Source organism: Lepidothrix coronata, unplaced genomic scaffold (assembly GCF_001604755.1).
Source record: "Lepidothrix coronata isolate B3197 unplaced genomic scaffold, Lepidothrix_coronata-1.0 Scaffold89, whole genome shotgun sequence".
Taxonomy (NCBI): domain Eukaryota; kingdom Metazoa; phylum Chordata; class Aves; order Passeriformes; family Pipridae; genus Lepidothrix; species Lepidothrix coronata.
In genome coordinates, this window is record NW_016690269.1 from 1,202,727 (window position 1) to 1,220,392 (window position 17,666).

At 39.8% G+C, this 17,666-nt stretch overlaps 1 protein-coding gene across 7 annotated transcripts in view; it reads right to left on the reverse strand.

Moving 5' to 3' along the window:
* CDC14B (cell division cycle 14B) overlaps positions 1 to 17,666 on the reverse strand; it is a 41,086-nt gene that overhangs the window by 17,798 nt on the left and 5,622 nt on the right. For all 7 annotated transcript variants that reach the window (XM_017821137.1, XM_017821133.1, XM_017821132.1 and 4 more), the window contains exons 2-5: positions 15,561 to 15,654; positions 14,559 to 14,634; positions 12,658 to 12,750; positions 1,393 to 1,469 (exon numbers count right to left, since the gene is read on the reverse strand). In XM_017821137.1, coding sequence (XP_017676626.1) covers positions 1,393 to 1,469; positions 12,658 to 12,750; positions 14,559 to 14,634; positions 15,561 to 15,654 — 340 coding nt within the window. The remainder of the gene's footprint in view (positions 1 to 1,392; positions 1,470 to 12,657; positions 12,751 to 14,558; positions 14,635 to 15,560; positions 15,655 to 17,666) is intronic.

The window sequence follows — 17,666 nt, forward strand, 5'->3', positions numbered from 1 at the left end:
CCCAGCAACCTGCAGAGACTGCTTGGTGCAGAAAGGATGCTATTTAGTCTGTGAGGGTGGGGAGGCCCTGTCACAGGTTGCCCAGAGCTGCCCCTGGATCCTGCAGCGTTTAACATCCTGCTTTGCAGACGCTGCTGAGCTCTTTGGGCTGGAAGTCAGCTTAAAGAAGACAGAAGTTCTCCATCAACCTGCACCTCAGGAAGTCCCCCATCATCCCCACACCACCATTGGCAATCAGAGCTCAAATCAGTGCAGCAGTTTAATTCCCTAGGCAGCCTCATCTCCTCGGATGGTGAGATTGACGGGGAGACAGACAACAGGTTAGCAAAGGCATACAGTGCCTTCAGAAAGCTTCATAAAAGAGTTTGGCGAAATAAACACCTGAAGAAAAGTACCAAGGTCAGTGTTTACAGAGCCATAGTGCTGTCTACTCTCTTATAGGGATCTGAATCCTGGGTCATCTACCGCCACCACCTGCGACTCCTCGAACGCTTCCACCAACGCTGCCTCCGAACAATCCTAAACATCCACTGGTCAGATGATGTGACCAATCCATCTGTTCTAGAACAAGCAGCAGTCACAAGCATTGAGGCCATGTTGCTGAGAACACAGCTGTGCTGGGCAGGGCACGGCTCCAGGATGAAGGACCAACCACCCCCTCCCTAAGATCCTGCTTTATGGTGAACTTGTCACCGGCTGCTGCAAGAGAGGAGCCCCAAAGAGGAGATACAAGGACTGCCTGAAACAACATCTCAGCCTTGGCCATATTGATCATCATAACTGGTCTACTCTGGCCTCCAATCAGGAGCTCTGCAGACACACCATCTGTAACGCTGCTGATGCTTTTTGAGAACGCAGCAGGATCACCCTTGAGGAGAAAAGACAACCCAGAAAGAATCGTGCCTTGCAGAATTTACCACCTAAGGAGTCTTTCTGCTGTGCCTTTTGCAACAGGACGTGTCTGTCTCGTATTGGCCTTTTTAGCCACCAGTGTGTTTGTAACAAACGTGGGCAGAGCCCTTCCCAAATCTTCATTCGCGAAGCCTGGCCATGATGGTGCTATTTAGTGTTACAAGCCATTTGTGGGGAATGACAGATATTTTGATAAACTGTCAACTACTGGCACAAAATCAGACTGCTAAATGAGAAGCAACGCAGATCAAAAAGCTCAAGGAAAGCGCACACAAAGCAGTGTGGCTCCATCTCATGCCAGCACACTTCAGCACCAGCTCCTGACACCCCTAGTCTTTGAGTACTTAAAGTCCAGAAAGGGAACGTGTCCCATGAAAAAACTTCAGCACAAAGAAACCCCAACACAGAGTAGTACTGAAAAATGCTACTTTCTTCTTCAAAATATCAAGGTACAGAGGGCTCTATCAGCTTGTTATTTACCTGAAAGGAAGATATGAAACACTTCCTGCCAATATAAGCCTGTACACATCTTCTGGGGATTCTCTCAGGTATATTATCTAATTTTGGAAAAAGACAGAAAAGGAAAAAAGATTATTTTAAGACTAGTATCAATAACTTCAAGTCACTCATCTATTACAGAAGGCATAATTAATTATCACAGACTTCAAAAGTACTGGAAAAGAGTGGCATCAAGAACAAATGTTCGCAAGTCTGCAACAATAAAACTAACATAAATAATATAAAATCCTGTCAATCTAGAGGAATATATATTTTAAATTAAGTTTATAGATTTGTGCAGAAGTTGTTCATCTATAGGCTGCAGTGAAAAAGCTTCTGTCCATCTGTATTCTTAAATATTTCTATGCAACTCTGCTGGACCAGTTTGTAGGCTTTTTTTTTTAATTAAGCTTTTAAGATGCAAATCAAAACACAAAACCCCACAGAGGTATCAGCAAAGCTATGAATCATCTGCTACACAAACAGTCTGTACACTCAGCAGACAAGACTAAAACAGTAATTCATGTATATTTTGATCTTCCTACAGCAGAACATTTAGATTAGTCCAAATTCTGTACTTCCTCCTTTGCACTGGTGAGGCAGCATCCAGTAATTAAATCCAGATGCCACAAAAAAAAAAAAAAAAGTAAATAAAAAAGAAATCCGTAGCTTCAGAAGCAAAATACTAAGAACTCAATGAAGTAACATACTTGAGGCAAGATGTATCAAACTTTCTATTGTCAAAAACACTCAGAAAAGAATTCACAAAAGACCAACTTACGAGAAATATCCACATGGTCTTCCATCACAACATGTCTGATCCCTCTTGGATAACCTTTAACACTAAGGTCTCCTTAAAGAATACCTAAAACTCCTCTTTTTTGCATATCTCTTCTTCAAATACCATCAAACACCATCCCAGCATGGCCAGGAAGTAACAACTGTTAATAACAAGCTGTCATTAACAGGTCAATATTCAGTAATTTCAAGTTAATACTTTTTCTTTAAAATTGCATTAACTAAGCTTTAGCACACTACAGAAAGTTGGGATTTTTTCAATAACCTTCAGTAAAATTATTTACTTCTTTTATATTAATGACCTTTTTCCTTAGAGGTTATTTTAAAGTAAAAATCCTCATGAGCATTAATTAAACATCTCTCAAAAATGTAAGTGTGGCATATTTGCTTTCTATTTCTTTGGACATTTTTCCCCCTTAAAAGTTGCTGTAGCCTTTTAAATTTCTTTGATGCTGCTGCAAAGCCAGTTTGAACAAATGGCTTAACAGACCTTAAACATCCTCCCTCCACACACACATAAATACACACAGAGAGAACAAGAGTTGGAACAGATGTTGCTAAAACACCCAACAAACAAACCCATCTTGAAACATATCCTAAACAGAGAGCTAAAACAGACACAGTAACAGATGATCCCTTTGATTTTCCTCTGATTCAATTACTGTGTTAAGTATTTTTGGAGCATTCTTCCGGTTACATTAGGAAAACAAACAAACAAAAAATCTTCCTTGATAAGTAGTTAAGTAATGAACACTGCATGTTTTGTGTGTGTGTGTGCTTTCACTGGGGAGAGGAGACTCTTGCATTTATATATTTGCAAGCATACACCCAAAATAGAAATATACTTAGAAAGCCCCCCCAATATAATTAAATAGCTTATCCTCAGACACCAGAGTCCTTTTCCTATTCTGCAGGCATATTCATTGCCTGATTTAGATAAAAGGTTATCTTCCCAGAAATTTCAAATTGTGTGCTTTGATACAGTCCTAATTTGCCCCCTGCAGCACAGTGAACACATACTGCTAGCAACCACATAAATCTGGCACTTCTTGTTTACCAGGGAGAGAGCCCTGCCCCTGAAAAACGTACAAACCACAGACATGAAATGGCATTAGCAAACAGATGGTAATTAAACAGCAGAAAGAGAGTTTGTGGCCAGAAATGAGTCACCTGGAAAAAACTCGGGATTACAGAATCACAGAATCAATTAGGCTGGAAAAGACCACTGAGATTGGTCCAAGCCTTGACCAAACACAACCCTGTCAACCAGACCATGGCACTGAGTGCCACACCCAGTCTTTCCTGAAGCACCTCCAGGGAGGGTGACTCCACCACCTTCCTGGGCAGCCCATTCCAATGTTTAATCACCCCTTCTGTGAAGAAATTCCTCCTAAGGTCCAACTGGACTTCAGTGCTGTCAGGCTGGGTAATATACAGAGAGTTGTACCACAGGCAGATAGAAATGGAACCAATAGTAGCTAATTCTGTAAGTGCTTGTAGGTCAGAAAGGCCAAGGATTTCTCCCATATCTCAGCCGAGTTTTTATCACCTTCTTAAAGAAAACAAGATTCAATACAGAAGCATTTGTTTACAAGTGTAAAAGCTGCAAGACAAGTTTATTTTCCGTTACATTAGGTGTTGTATTAAAATAAGTCTAAATAATGTGGCAGGATAATGAAATATGCTAGTTCTTAAGCACTTCTGAAATTATATTACCAGTGAAGCTGCTAGAAGCACCATTTTAACATACATGCACATGTGTATGGACTTTCCTTAACACAGCTAGATATGAACACTTGCTGCATACAAGGCCACTTAAAAAACCCAATGTAGTTTTGCAAAACCAAAAATATATAGTACTTCCCATACAAATGAAGGAAAATACAGTATATTTACTGAAGAAGGAAACTCTTAAATTTCTCAGAATTTTCTGAAGCAGAGATCCTGCTGTCCTTCAGCTGTGACACTACTACACACAACAGATGAAACAGTAGTTGACGAAATGGTCAGATGGTGTACTTGGTGAAAAGTGGCTTAAAAAAAAATTGAGGTTAGTGTGAAGATAGCTAGACAGGTGCAATGTGTGGAGTGCTTCAAAGAGGAAGAATGACATTCAGCCACTGCACATAGACCATAAACAGATAATTACTTCACAAGGAAAGTATCCAGGTAGTAACACAACACAAGAAGCTCTGAGAGTCAAAGTGGACACAGGATCAGCTTCTGTCACAGCTTAAGGGAGCACCCAGCTAGAAATCCTGGATGTAAGCAGGGCTGGATGCAGGCTGAACATAGGTGGGGCCTAGGTTCAGGCTGCAGGTGAACCAAATTCCAGATATGGAAACAGGTAAGACTGGAGGAGGGAGGGAAGGGGCAGCAAAGTCCAGAGCAGCAGCAGATGCCAAGGCAGCAGAGGCCACATCTGCATTAGGAAATGTTGTGCACCAGAATAAATGCATCTGTAGAATGAGAGCCAGCACTGAAGATCTGACATTTGCACTATATACTTCCAGCAGCTTGTAAGCTTTACAGCTAGTTTTAGTCTGGTCCTGTGGACTGAATGTCCATTACTCATTGGGATTGCTCCTAGACTGCTCCATGAAGTGAACCAAAGTGCACTTGGCATGGTTTAAGGAAAGATTCACCTAAAAAAATATTTCTGACACATCTATCTATCTATCTATCTATCTTCAACTACATCTAGTACTGTTTCTGAACAGGAGAAACTCACTGAAGCCTTAAAGATGAATAATTTCATTGGAATGATGTGGGTGAACAAAGACTAAAGAAAGACAGTAAACGGGAGAGAGAAAGTAGCAGTGATCAAAGACCTGCAGCAGACAGAAGTGTTGAAAGAGAGAAGGACTTCCTAAGGCAGCAAGCAGAACTGAAGTTTCAGAAAAGAAGAGAATGGAAATGTTGATCTGATGAATAGCAAGACAAAGATATATTTGTAAATTCATGAGGTATGTATTGGGGGAAAAAGGGGAAATGGGAAAAGACAAACTCCAGAAATCAAAATATACAACAGTTGAATCTAGTTTGTCGGGATGCCGATTACAATTTATGTTTCTGCTGTGCTAAGATGACAAAAACTTTCACAAATAAAGCTGTTTTCTTAAGTTAATGCCAATAAAGCAACCAACAAGAGCTACTATTAAAAGCAACCAACAAGAACTACTATTAGAAAGATTAAGAATAGTGAAATAAATTGCAAGCAATCATATTAACTGTTATTCAGCAGAAGTAGGCATTCTCTGGGATAGCTTTTGTCCATTTTTGTACATGCAAATGAAGAAAAATCTATCAGAATTTTACAGATTTCCCAAGAGCCTCCTTTCCTGCAGATCAATAAAATAAAATAAATAAAAACAAACAAACAAACAAACAAACAAACAAAACCACCCAAAAAACTTAAGACAATGCAGCAGGCCCGAAATTCATAATCCACAAGTTCAGTTGCTTTCAGAATTTTTCTACAATCATATGCACGGTAGATGGCTGTACATACATATCTACATACACACAAATACACAGAGAAAAACTCTTAAAATAATCTACAAATGTTCTATTTAAACACCTTTCAGGAAAATTGTTACTATAAGGAATTGATGCCTTTTAAGTCTAACAACTGTTTTATCACAATGTGTAATCACTTCTCCACACCCGACTTAGAAATTTGCTTTCTTTATGCATACAAAGAAATATCCCACTGAACTTCAAAATACAGCCAGAAATTTGATATTAGCAGCTGAACCACTAGCATTGCTCTAATCACCCTTTTCATTTAGGACATCTGTTTCTAATTAAGGGAGTACAGGCAGTTCTGTGAATGGTCAAGAATCATCCAAGCATTGAGTACTGGAAAAGGTGCACTCAAGCACTGCTCCTGCCAACACTGCTGTGCTGTCAAACAGCCACTTTAAAGTTCACTGAATGAAACAGAAGGGTTTGAAGGATGAGGCAACCCATTCTTTATTCCTGAGTATTTCAAATCAACCATAGAATGAGAGCTTTTAGAATGCCATGTTTTTATCTGATTCATATCAGTGTTTTCAAACCAGGCAGATTTTTTTAAGCAATTGTTTACTGCAACAGAGTTAGAATCATCAGAACAGTATTCACAATAGCATAAAAACTATTCCTGCTGGAAAAGGAAAGGAGCCTCTGGTTGAAAAAGGCATCTTAACTTTCAATACATGGGATTGCCAACCGAAATAGTAATGCTGCATGCAAGATAAAACATATTTGATAATAATAATCTATGACGTAACTTGTTGCTTTTTCAGGAACGTTAAATAGGCTATTGAAATATGCTTTACTGTTAAAAACTATCTCAACTCATGTCTGTAGATAGCACTTTAAATTCGTGTCTCTGATGTGCTCACTATAATCAAGTTTATCCACCTGCTTACCTTCAATTGCAAAATCTACTTAAGGCTGCTACCTCCACTGTACAGTTTACCAACCGTGCTGACATAAAAGCCAGAAAATAATGAGAAAATTCATTTTAAACTGCTTACAAGCAAATTTTACTTGACACAACTATGTTCCAAAACTGTCACTCACCCAAGACAGCCTGAACTGCTGCAAACAGCAAATAATTGCAACCCACCCACTCTGAACAAATGCAAGGAACTGCTGTGTGTGATGAGACTCAAACACCAGCTTACAGGGGTGTTAGAACTTAAACCTACTAAATACTTTTTTTACATTAAAACTTCCACTGGATATACTAGTCAGTTAATACATTATATTCCTAGCAGTATTCCTTAGGAAAAAAAGTTAGATGACGCAAAATTAAAACAGAAACATATTATAGTAAAAAGCCTCCTGTATGGATTTGTGGTGTACGTGTACACATGATGAATGTGTCCAACGGTGCCTTCATTAGGAGACACAGTCATTAAGTGGATAAAAGTGGCAGAGAGGGAATAACTGCCTGTCTCTGGCAACTCTCTTTGTTCCTCATAAACAAAAGCAAGAAACCTCCAATTACATTTCAAAACAGCAGAGGGGAGGTACAGAAAGCCCTGTTAGCTCTGAACCAACTGGGCTGGGCACATCAGTACTTCACAACAGCTAAGAAAGCAAGCCAGTACCACAGTGAGGGACCCCAGAAGAACAACCCTTCTTCTCTTCTGGGGACAAGTAGTTGATAGGAACATCCTGAAGAAGACCCTAGTACAAACTGCAGGAAAATCTGCCCCCATGACGACTAACCATGATTTCCCAATTTCAATTCAGAGAAGGCAGCTTTTGAGAGGATACAAACACAGAGGCAGTCAAGACTTCAGGCAACTTCTGCTTAAATGAAAAGGTCAGTGCTTTGTCCATCTTGTCTCTGCCACTCACCCGTCAAGCACCTCTCACCAAAATGCAGCTGAGGGTAAACATGGTTTACCCACTCGTAACTACCCACTGACCACCACCCAAACTGGACCACTGAACAGGTTTATTTCAGGCTTAGCCAAAGATAATTCTGCAATTGCCACAGTAAGAACAGAGCAGTTCAACATCACACCCATGGGTGCCAACTGTTGCTCCAGCCTCCTACCCAGCATGAGGCCCACAGCTAGGAGGGACACTAACAAATTGAAAAGGCAAAAAACCAACACTACGGATTAGAAGGGATGAAGGAAACGCTGCTTACCCTGAAGAAAGAAGATGAGAAAATAGACAAAGTACAGAGATGAGTCCTGGAGAAGGTGACCTGAATTACAGCAGTTCATGGGGCGGTACCCTGGGAGGGTCACCCTCCAAGTACATAATTAGTGCCAGGCCTGAGAAAAAAAACACTGTTACTAAGTCAATGTAGCCAAGGGGAGAGGGGGGAGCTTGGGAATTGGGTGGACAGGACACAGAGGGTACATTTTCTTTCTTAATATAGAAGGAGCAATGATGGAAGAAGCAGACTTTCCTCACCCACAGCCAAGTCCTGGCGAAAATCAAGAGAAGCCACTGTAGATACCAACTCAGAAGATCACTGCTGCTTTGGTAGTGTGGTAAGGCCTGAACAGTGCAGATAGCTTTCAAGGAAAAGATTTTTCTTTAAAAGGTGAAGAACAAAAGCTTCCCCCCCAACCCCCGCCCTTCTTTCCCATTTCCCCCTCCACCCAAATCAAGTGTAAACATTCAACCCCAACACACTGAATTCTGGCTACCCTTTTGTGTGGCTGAATGTGTGGCTGCCAAATTTTTGCTAATCTACACAGAAGAGTATTATTCCCATTATGCAGTATATCATCTGTAAAAATGAAACAAAATACAGAATTAAAATAGATGAAAGATGAACAATAAAGAGATTAAGGTCTAATTTGTTAAGATTTACTCTAAAAATAATATTTCATTCTAAAACTACATATATAACAATGTATTTGTAAATTCTGTTCTTCATTTTCAAGGCCATGTTATACTGAAGAGCTTGAGTTAGGCTGTGCTGTCACATCAAAGTACACCTGGAAGGAAGTAGCAGATGCAGGAGGGGGGAGAAAGAAGTATGAAGTCTGGAGAGTTCATAAACTATCTCCACTGAAGAGGGAAGAAAGACAAGTTAGATGAAGGGGAAGGGGAAACATTAAAACACACCAACTGTGAAGAAAAGACTCAGAACAGACTTTGCTTGAAAATGAGAACACTAACAGCTGCCCTTACCACACCACAGTTAATAGAGACTTTCATAAGTGCCTTAGTAGTCCAAATGAGCATATCCCCACATGATATATATAAACACACATACACATTTACACAAAAGATGTTGAATTATAAACCATGCTAATATATCCCAACTCCTTGAAGCAGAAGTTAAATAATATTCTGTTTAATAATACAAATTTAAGGTCAACAAGTCCTTAAAATTACATGTTCAGAAGTTGAATGGAGGACATAGAAGTCTTAGAGGAGAACTAGTTATATACAGTTTATCACAGTTTTATAGCTTAAATGTGACTGTGCTTGAAACAGAAACCTACGAAATCCCAAACCAGAAATCGCACACACTTTGCTGTTCCTGAAAACGTGGCAGCCTGTTATTTGGAACACGTAACTTGCAGCACAAGCATCTGCAGAGCACTTTGCATCCAAAACTGTGCTTAAGTTCTCAAATGCCTTATAACACATGTACACAAGCACTATTTTCATGACTAACTCTGCAAAGGCCGTGCTCCCTTTCTACCTCCTTGCTCTTCCTTGAGCATCAAAACCTCATGCACTACCACCCAGTTCCTCAATCTAAGGTAAACTGTTGAAATGGGAACCTACCATAAAGCCAAAAAACCAGAATCCAACAAGAAAACACATTAAATCCACAGAAAACAAAACACAGTGTCAACCTACCACTTACACCGTAAGATCAGAAATTAAATGATGACAACCAGCTCAAGCAATGAAGCATCACCAACATGACAGAGTCTGACAATACAATTAAGGAAAAGCTCCTGAAAGATTTGACCAATAGCTGGATGGATCCTTCTTCATCAACAAGCAAAGCATTCTGAACTGAAGAAGGTAGATACTTAAGCCTACATATGTTTCAAATAAAGAAGGCTTCGATATTTCCTTTCAGTAAGGAAATATACTTACATACATGTTTACGAGGCATTCTGAACAGATCCTACATCATTGCTTACTCCAGAAAGAACAATCCAATTCTCTCCGCAGAAAGCAAAAATATGGCACAAGTATGTTTGAACACTTGACCAATGGGAGCTGTAATTAAGCCTGTCTCTTCACGAAAGATCATCAAAGGGTGCCACGGAAAAAAGGAAGTCTTGGGGGCACAGGCTTTCTTCAGTGGAATCCCTCCCACATGAAACTGGGAAGCAACTTGATCTTTCTGGGAAGAAAAAGCAGTACCAAAGCCAAAGTTAATTGCACTGGAGAGAAAAATCCATCTAGCTGGAGCTAACTCACCATCTAAGACCTGTGGATATGCAGGACAGACATGCGCGCATTCAGAGAGGTGACTGGTACTCCCACTGCACTTCACATTGCCCTGGGCCCTGAAGAGAAACTGCTGGAACAGTCCATGTATTCAAGGCAGTAACTTAAGCTGGTGGTTTTGACTGGCCTCTTCCTGCCATAGGCCATCTGTCTGCAAGCAGCACTCCCACATGCATGGGCTAGTCAGTCGTGATCTCCTGTTCTACTTCAGCGGGATCTGTATGAGCATCCTTCCTTTACTCTGCAACCCCCACTTCCTGCTACTAATCTCCATCACCTACTCCTCTGTACAACAGCCTCCATGTTTAATTACTGTGCTTTGGACTGTCATAATCCATACATATTAATGTTAGAGCTTTATTCAAGTCTGTTCAAGCACTGCCCTTCAACTGCATGTTGTTATTGCAACATAGCAGAGTGTAAGGGACTGATTAAAAGATGGAGTCTGCTGAGCCACTGCCTCGAGCATGGAGCTAAAAGGTCTTGATGCAACAGCTGGGCTGCTCCAGGAGCTGAGCTGCTTGCAAAAGCTCCAGGAGGTAACCAGCAAGCCATGGCAGGCAGGTAGACAAGCTATTCTTAGCAAAAAAAAAAAAAAAAAAAAAAAAAAGATAAGAAGTTGTTACAATCAAGAACACAGCAAGGACCCTCCCCAATAAGGCATGGCAGGCAGATCTGGCGTGAATACTCAGGGATCAGCCAGTGGACACTCAGGGCTCATCTTGGTACCAGGCAACCTTTACTCGGATACTGGTGAACTGGCCAGTGGGCATCCAGGGGCTACCACAGCAAGGGAGTTTAGGGCCATGCCCAGGGACTGCTGCCACCCTGTTACTCTGCCTGCCTCAGAGGATACAAGGCAACCAGGGAAGAAGCAGAGATCTATCAGCTTGCAAGCCAACAGCACTTCATTGGGGTGGTAACTCCTGTCCTGTGCTTTTAACAGCTACCCTGAGCCTTTCCTGCTTTTCTACCCTCCTTCTTTCTCTCTGCTCTTTACAAAGATAAAGCTGAACTATCATTTTGGGATCCAGCATCTGGCCTTGTTTGTGCCTTAACCTCGGAATGTTTTAGAACCTGGTTCCCCTCTCCAAGTGGATCAGAACACAGGGCTACCAGATGAACAAAAATAAGATTCGTATTAGTTTCTCTGTATACTTTTGCATAGTTAACCACAGTATTTTCTTTAGATTGCCTTGCCATTAACTAGTTTTCTGTACGAAAATTCTGCTCTAAATGTCAGCTGCTGTGCTGCACAATACTAGGACACATACTCAGAAGCGTAGGGAAAAAACAAAACCCATTTCTTTTCTAATAATGATTGATAACTGAAGCCAGTCCTCTCTCGCTTTCAGGGCCTCCCTTTTGATCAAGTAATTAGGAAAAAGTAGTTTTCCTAAAAGCTGCAGCTGTTTTGTCAGCACAATCCCTCTAAATGCAAACAAGCTTAGTAACTCATGTTACCAGTTTCCATGTGGTTTAAAATAGCAAAGGTCTACAGCAACATGTCTAAGTGCCTGAGTTTCAAATACCAAGAGTGACACATTTTGAAATCTAGTTCTCAATTTGGAATAAATGCTGTAAAATACAGACAACGGAGAAACCCCAGGGGAGCAGAAAATGGACATCCTGGATGATGCAGAGAGGCAGCAAGGAGACTGTCTGCATCACAGAAAGTACTGGGTACCCTTGCAGCCAATAAATAGGAATGACCTAAGGCTCCATGAACTCTGACCCCTCAAACCTCCAACATCAAAAAGCACAGAGTTTTTAATTTCATTTTATTACTCAGCAAACAAGAGAAACGGTTACAATCAAGGCGTGTTACAAGTCCAAACAGAACATAAATATGGTACATCACATCTTTCATTCTGAGGCTTTCAGTATTTTACTCCTTGACTACACTTTTGTGTACAAATACATGCAGCTGTGATGTAAAGCCAGCCCTTTTCTCCTCTGCAGTCATACCCCTGGCTTAGCACCTTTCCAGCCACCTTTCATACTCCCAGGCTTTATACAGGCCCTAAGCCTATCACACATTCTCACTAATTCTCCTGGGTTAACTGAAGAGATCATCTTATAGTAAAAAAGACACAGCTGGGGAAGGAAAAGGTTATTTAAACATGCATGTACTGGTAAATGATACACTGTACTCGGTGCAAGACACTATTTCTGTAATTGAAAAAAGAAAAAGGGTTTGTGTGGTTGGGGGAAAGGTAAAACTTCAAGAAGCAGTCATTTTTATGAAATGGAAATACTAATTTTTCTTTTCAGTGATGCTCTTACTTCCTAGGGATACAGATTGCAGTAAGGAGGAAAAAACCTAAAATCATACAACTTCACTCACATAGCTGCTAGACTTTAGAAACTCTTATTATGTTGTACATTAGTATAATGATGGTAGGATGATTTTCAAGAGTAAAGAATTGTCTTTATCTCGCTGTTTTAAAAACTGAGTATGAAAAAATGAACACAGTTAGCCGCTGATGTAAAACTTTAAATACTTACTGCGTAGGAGCCTATGAGGAATGCAGCATTTGCTTGTTTTTTCTGATCTAAGCCAGTGTAATGAATTATTTTCTTCCTTGTCAATGAAAATGACTGTATCAAGAAATGAACAAGATTATGATTTTGCATTTTAGACCTTTTATCCCTTCTTTTATAAAATTAGAGGAAAGCAAGAGTTTGTTTATCTACTTTCAGCCACCTGTATTTGGAGAACCAGCCATACTGTAGACTGGTCCCTCAGAAGCTTTGGAAAACTTTGCAGCCCCACCTAGATTGTTCTGGTATGTTTCCCAGTATCCAGCCTAAATAATTTTCGGTACAAATTACAGGAATCTTTTATTTTTCTTCTTACATGTATTTAATATTTCCAACTTCAACCCTTATGTAACAGACAGCCATTTATCAGAAGTAAATAGAAAATGGCCTTTTCAAAAACAGCACAGGCATAATAAAGTTGCAACACTTTTAAAACCAGAATTTAGACTTTTTCATTCTTAAAGAAAACCTGACTCTCTATAAATCCACTAGTATTTGCTTCTAAGCATCAGAAACATACTTGGATTAAAATACTTTGAAAGTATTTCTAAACTTTATCATAAATAGCTTTTTAAAATATCATCTTGGCTTGGCATATAGTTTCTCTAATTATCTTAGAAACTGGGTGGAATGGCATTTTCCATAGAAATCTGTGGATGTCAGAAAACTGATATCTGTGGTGTCAGTTATCCCCTAACTGGCCCTTGAAACAAATTCTGATGTGCTTAAAACCGCATGCTTTGATCAACTGCTAAGCTATCATAAAATGTCATTTTATGTATTTACATAGCAGTGTTACTTGCTCAGATACCATTCAATGCACTGAACACAAATAAACCCCAGATCACTGGCAGAAATATGTTCTCAATCCAAACGTGTCTGTCCAATATCAAACCTAAGATATTAAAAAGGTTTATAATACAGACTTGTGTTGCTTCAGAGCATCCTGTAAACAAAAATCAGAGAACCTTATCTCTGGCAAACCTGTTTGTAGTACCACAGGCATAAAGCAAGTCTGGATTATGCAAACTATTATCAGTGACAGACATCAAGGAATGACAAAAAAAAATACACTCTTAATCTATAATGTTCTGTATATTTTCCAATTTTCACAGTTCAGTGGCAGCTTAAAGATCTAAGTAGTTTTGAAGAGGCAAACTGTGATTCACATTAATGCAAATAAGCTTTTTTATCTGCCTAACAGGTTTTGTGCTCCAACATCTATTAGAGGTCAACTAACTTGTAGTCGTTCGTATTAATTATTATAGGAAGTAGGCAATCCCTGTTTTAAAGACACTGTGCTCTATCAAGAGCCCAATCCCAAAAATTGCTGAGCATCCCTAAGAGAAAATAATCTGCAGAAGGAGCACAGCAGCCTCCTTCAGGCCAACACCATCAATGCCACTGAAGATCAAATGTTACTTCTTACTAAAGAGATGTCAGCAGCAGAAAAGACCAAATCAAACCAAAAACATCTCAAATAAAACCGTGTTGCACTGCACCCTCCAGCTCACTCAAAATGGGCAAGATTGCCAAGAAGACTGAATTCCAGGAGGGGAGCTTTTCATTTAAAAGAGTCTGTAGTCATTTAGCAACTGATCTTTCAGAAGCTTAACATTAGTTACTGCCACAGTGATACATCTTCTGGTTCTTAAAAGTAACTGGGTCTTCCCTTCTGATCCTCCTCCTCCCTAAATTTACCTTGATAAACTCCAGCATTCATATTCAAAACTCAGCTAGGTTAGGATTCTAGGAAGGCACCTCAGCAACAACAACAACAAAAAAAAAACCAAATCAAAATCTTTTGCCCATTTGTTTTTGTTCTTTAAGAAGTCAGTAATATTGAAAAAAACCCCAAGCATTACCTTCAGTTTCTTATTTAGCTTGCAGCAGTACCTGTAGACCATTGCCAGATTGAGTGGTCCAAAGTCTGCATAGAAGCTGGTAGAAGAAAGGGGAAAATTTGTATATGACCCCTGTGAACACCTTTTCTTGTTAATAAGATGCACAAAACAAGGAGTAATAAGATACAAGTGACATGTACACCATTCTAAAAACAAGCATGCCTTCTTAGATACATACATACACACTATTTTGTTGGAGGAAACAGGTTTGTCGTCTTTAAACATGGACTAAAACTTTGTTTTTCACACAGCACCATTCAAAACCAAACTCAAGGTTTGAAGAACTTACTTCTCACTACTGTGTTACTCTGTGACAGAAGTTTTTAAACTCTATTTTAAGAGTAACTCATAAGCTTTACTTTAAAAGAAGGCAATTGATAGTGCTAGAGAAAAGTAAACACAGAGAATAAAGACTGATTAGTACTTTAAAAACCAGCAAGCATGCCCTTGGTCAAAAACATTTAAAGAATTAGCAGCATTCCACATAAATGTAAAAGGCAAACACTGTTCACTACAGGGGAAATAATATATCCATTGTCAGCTCATAAAAGCTTGAATTGATTTTGCCAGTTTTTACTCTTACTGTAGGAAGTTCAGACATTCCACTTTACACATGAACAACCACAGACACCCCCTTCAGCCTGGCAGTTCAACGTGCACTTCTGGCTCTATATGGCTGCATCATGTTCCTATGTCTTCTAACAGCAATGGGTACAATGAAAGCTTATGCTTTGAAAATGTTTTTAAGAAATCCTGATTGGAAGGCAAGAAACCATTCTAAGGCCTATAATCATGGCAGATAAGTCTAAGACCAAACTCATGTAATTAATTCCATAATGGAAATGGTATATTTCCCTCAGCTCAATTTAAAAACAGAATGCCAATCAGGCTGTTTCCTCACTGCTGGTGTTCTGACTAACTTATTTTGGAAAAAAAAACCAGAAAAAATAAGACCATACTTACTTCTCATACACAAGTTCATCATCTATGCAGAAATAATGGGTATTTGCAGCTCCACTCTTTGGTTTTTGGCAGAGAATTGCAAAATAAAGGCGATCTGAAACGCAAGAAAATTTGAAGCTTTTATAAGCACCACATTTTTCTGCTGAAAGCCTGAAGTATTACCTGTCAAGGGTACAACTTTAAATGGTTTAAAATGAAGAAAATCTTCTTTTAAGTATTACCCAACCAGGTATTATTATTGCTCCAATATTGAACAAACAAGGCACACAAAGACTGAGGCTTTTTGCTCAGCAGCGTTCCCATAATCCACAGCTCTTTTGTGTTCTTTTCCAAAGTGTTCCCCGTTGGACGACTTTGCAAAAGAGCAGGAGCAGCAGAGTCCTCCTCTGGCAGGTGGCTGCACTCCGAATAGCAACCCCCCCCCCAGAATTACCACAAATCCCTCTGCACCTCTGAGCACCTACTAAAGGTGCTACTTAAACTAAAGGTGCCTCCTGGAGGCAGGAGACATCTTACCCTGGCTTCCTTTGTTAAGTTTTTTTGCAGGGAAAAAAATACCAGCGGTATTCACACAGATATAAATTACTGTTACGGCCGGGGAAGCTGAGGGCCCAGTGAACTTTAAACACCGACTGTGCTGCTGCTAATAAATTGCTGTGCTTGAGGTAATTGGTCAATAAAAACTGAGGCTTGCAGCACCACAGCAATACTTGTCTTCCTTCTGTTGAAAAAATATCATATCTGGATTAAAATTCAGATAACCTTTTTTTTTTTTCCAACTAAGTGCCTAGAACAGAGGTATTACTTAAATATCAAAACAGATCACCTGCATGTAAACGTATTATTTCAAAACAGAATTTGTGATGGAGAAAAACTGTATCTCCTTTTTGAGACAGCAGGAAAAAAAAAAACACTTTAATCTTCAAAACATCCTCCATGACCAGCAGTTAGACACCATTACTTGTATCTTCAAAATAAGTATGCCATGGGAAGGAGTTTGCATATCTGTATTTCAACAGTCAGTACTCAGTGCTTACTTATGTACAGCAATATCTCAAGGGGTGAAGGCAGAAAAGACCACCAACAAGTGTACATTTGCAAAATGCTCATTTCAGTTGCCTGTTGTGAATTGTTTGGCTTAAACATTTACAGGTCAGGTGCAACCAGTGGGATGTACAGTAAGGCATGTCAGGCACCTCATTCCTTACTCTCTCAGCAGAAGCAAGGCACCCAGACTTGACTGTTTAACTCCTAATAGTCCCATCTTGTAAGCACAGCAGCTGCAAGACAGGATGGAAAGTGTATTACCTGCAATGTACCTCCCAGCATTTATTTACCAAAGCATTCTCTAAAACCAAACCAAAGGACCAAAAAATTTAGAGTAATGCCATGCATTTTTAAGACGTGAGTAAACTGGCCCATGAAGTAAAATACATGTGGAGAAGCAAGTGCAATGATATCCCAGCTGGATGCAAAATATGCTGTGGCAAAAACTGCTTCACATAAAGGTAATGCTGGGGGTGGGCTTTGGGGATGGAGGGAGCCCCAGCTCTCCACAGCTTCCCTGCATCTATCCCCGCCTCTGTGTTAATGGTTGAGCAGCATCAAGGTGGATTTGCATGAATTAGAAACTGCAGCAGGTAGCCAAGTGCAATATTTAAAAAAAAAAAAAAGAAAAAAAGAGAAGAAAAATAGAAAAAGGAAGGGGGAAAAAAAGAACAAAGCAAATAAAAAAAAAAGAAAAGAGAAAAAAAGAAAAAAATTAAAAAAGCTGCTTTGCTGATTTATTTGCCTCTGGTCTGAGAATGTGAGCTAATGTGGGCAGGCGGAGAATCGAGGGCAAAGGAGGAAGCAGAAAGGAGAACTGAGAGGATGTGATATCTAGGGATTGTGTTTAAACTTGCATTGCCAGATTAAACACATGTCACTACAGCCCCAGGCTATAATTTCACACCACTTCTAAACTGATTTAATGGCTAGCTGCCACCAGGTTCCTTACAAGGAAAAATCTTCTGAGTTAGCTCACTGAACGAGCCTGCTGGGTGTTAACAGTAGGAATACCCAGCCAAAACTTCTCCCTCGATGGCATCTGTCCTTTAGTGCCAG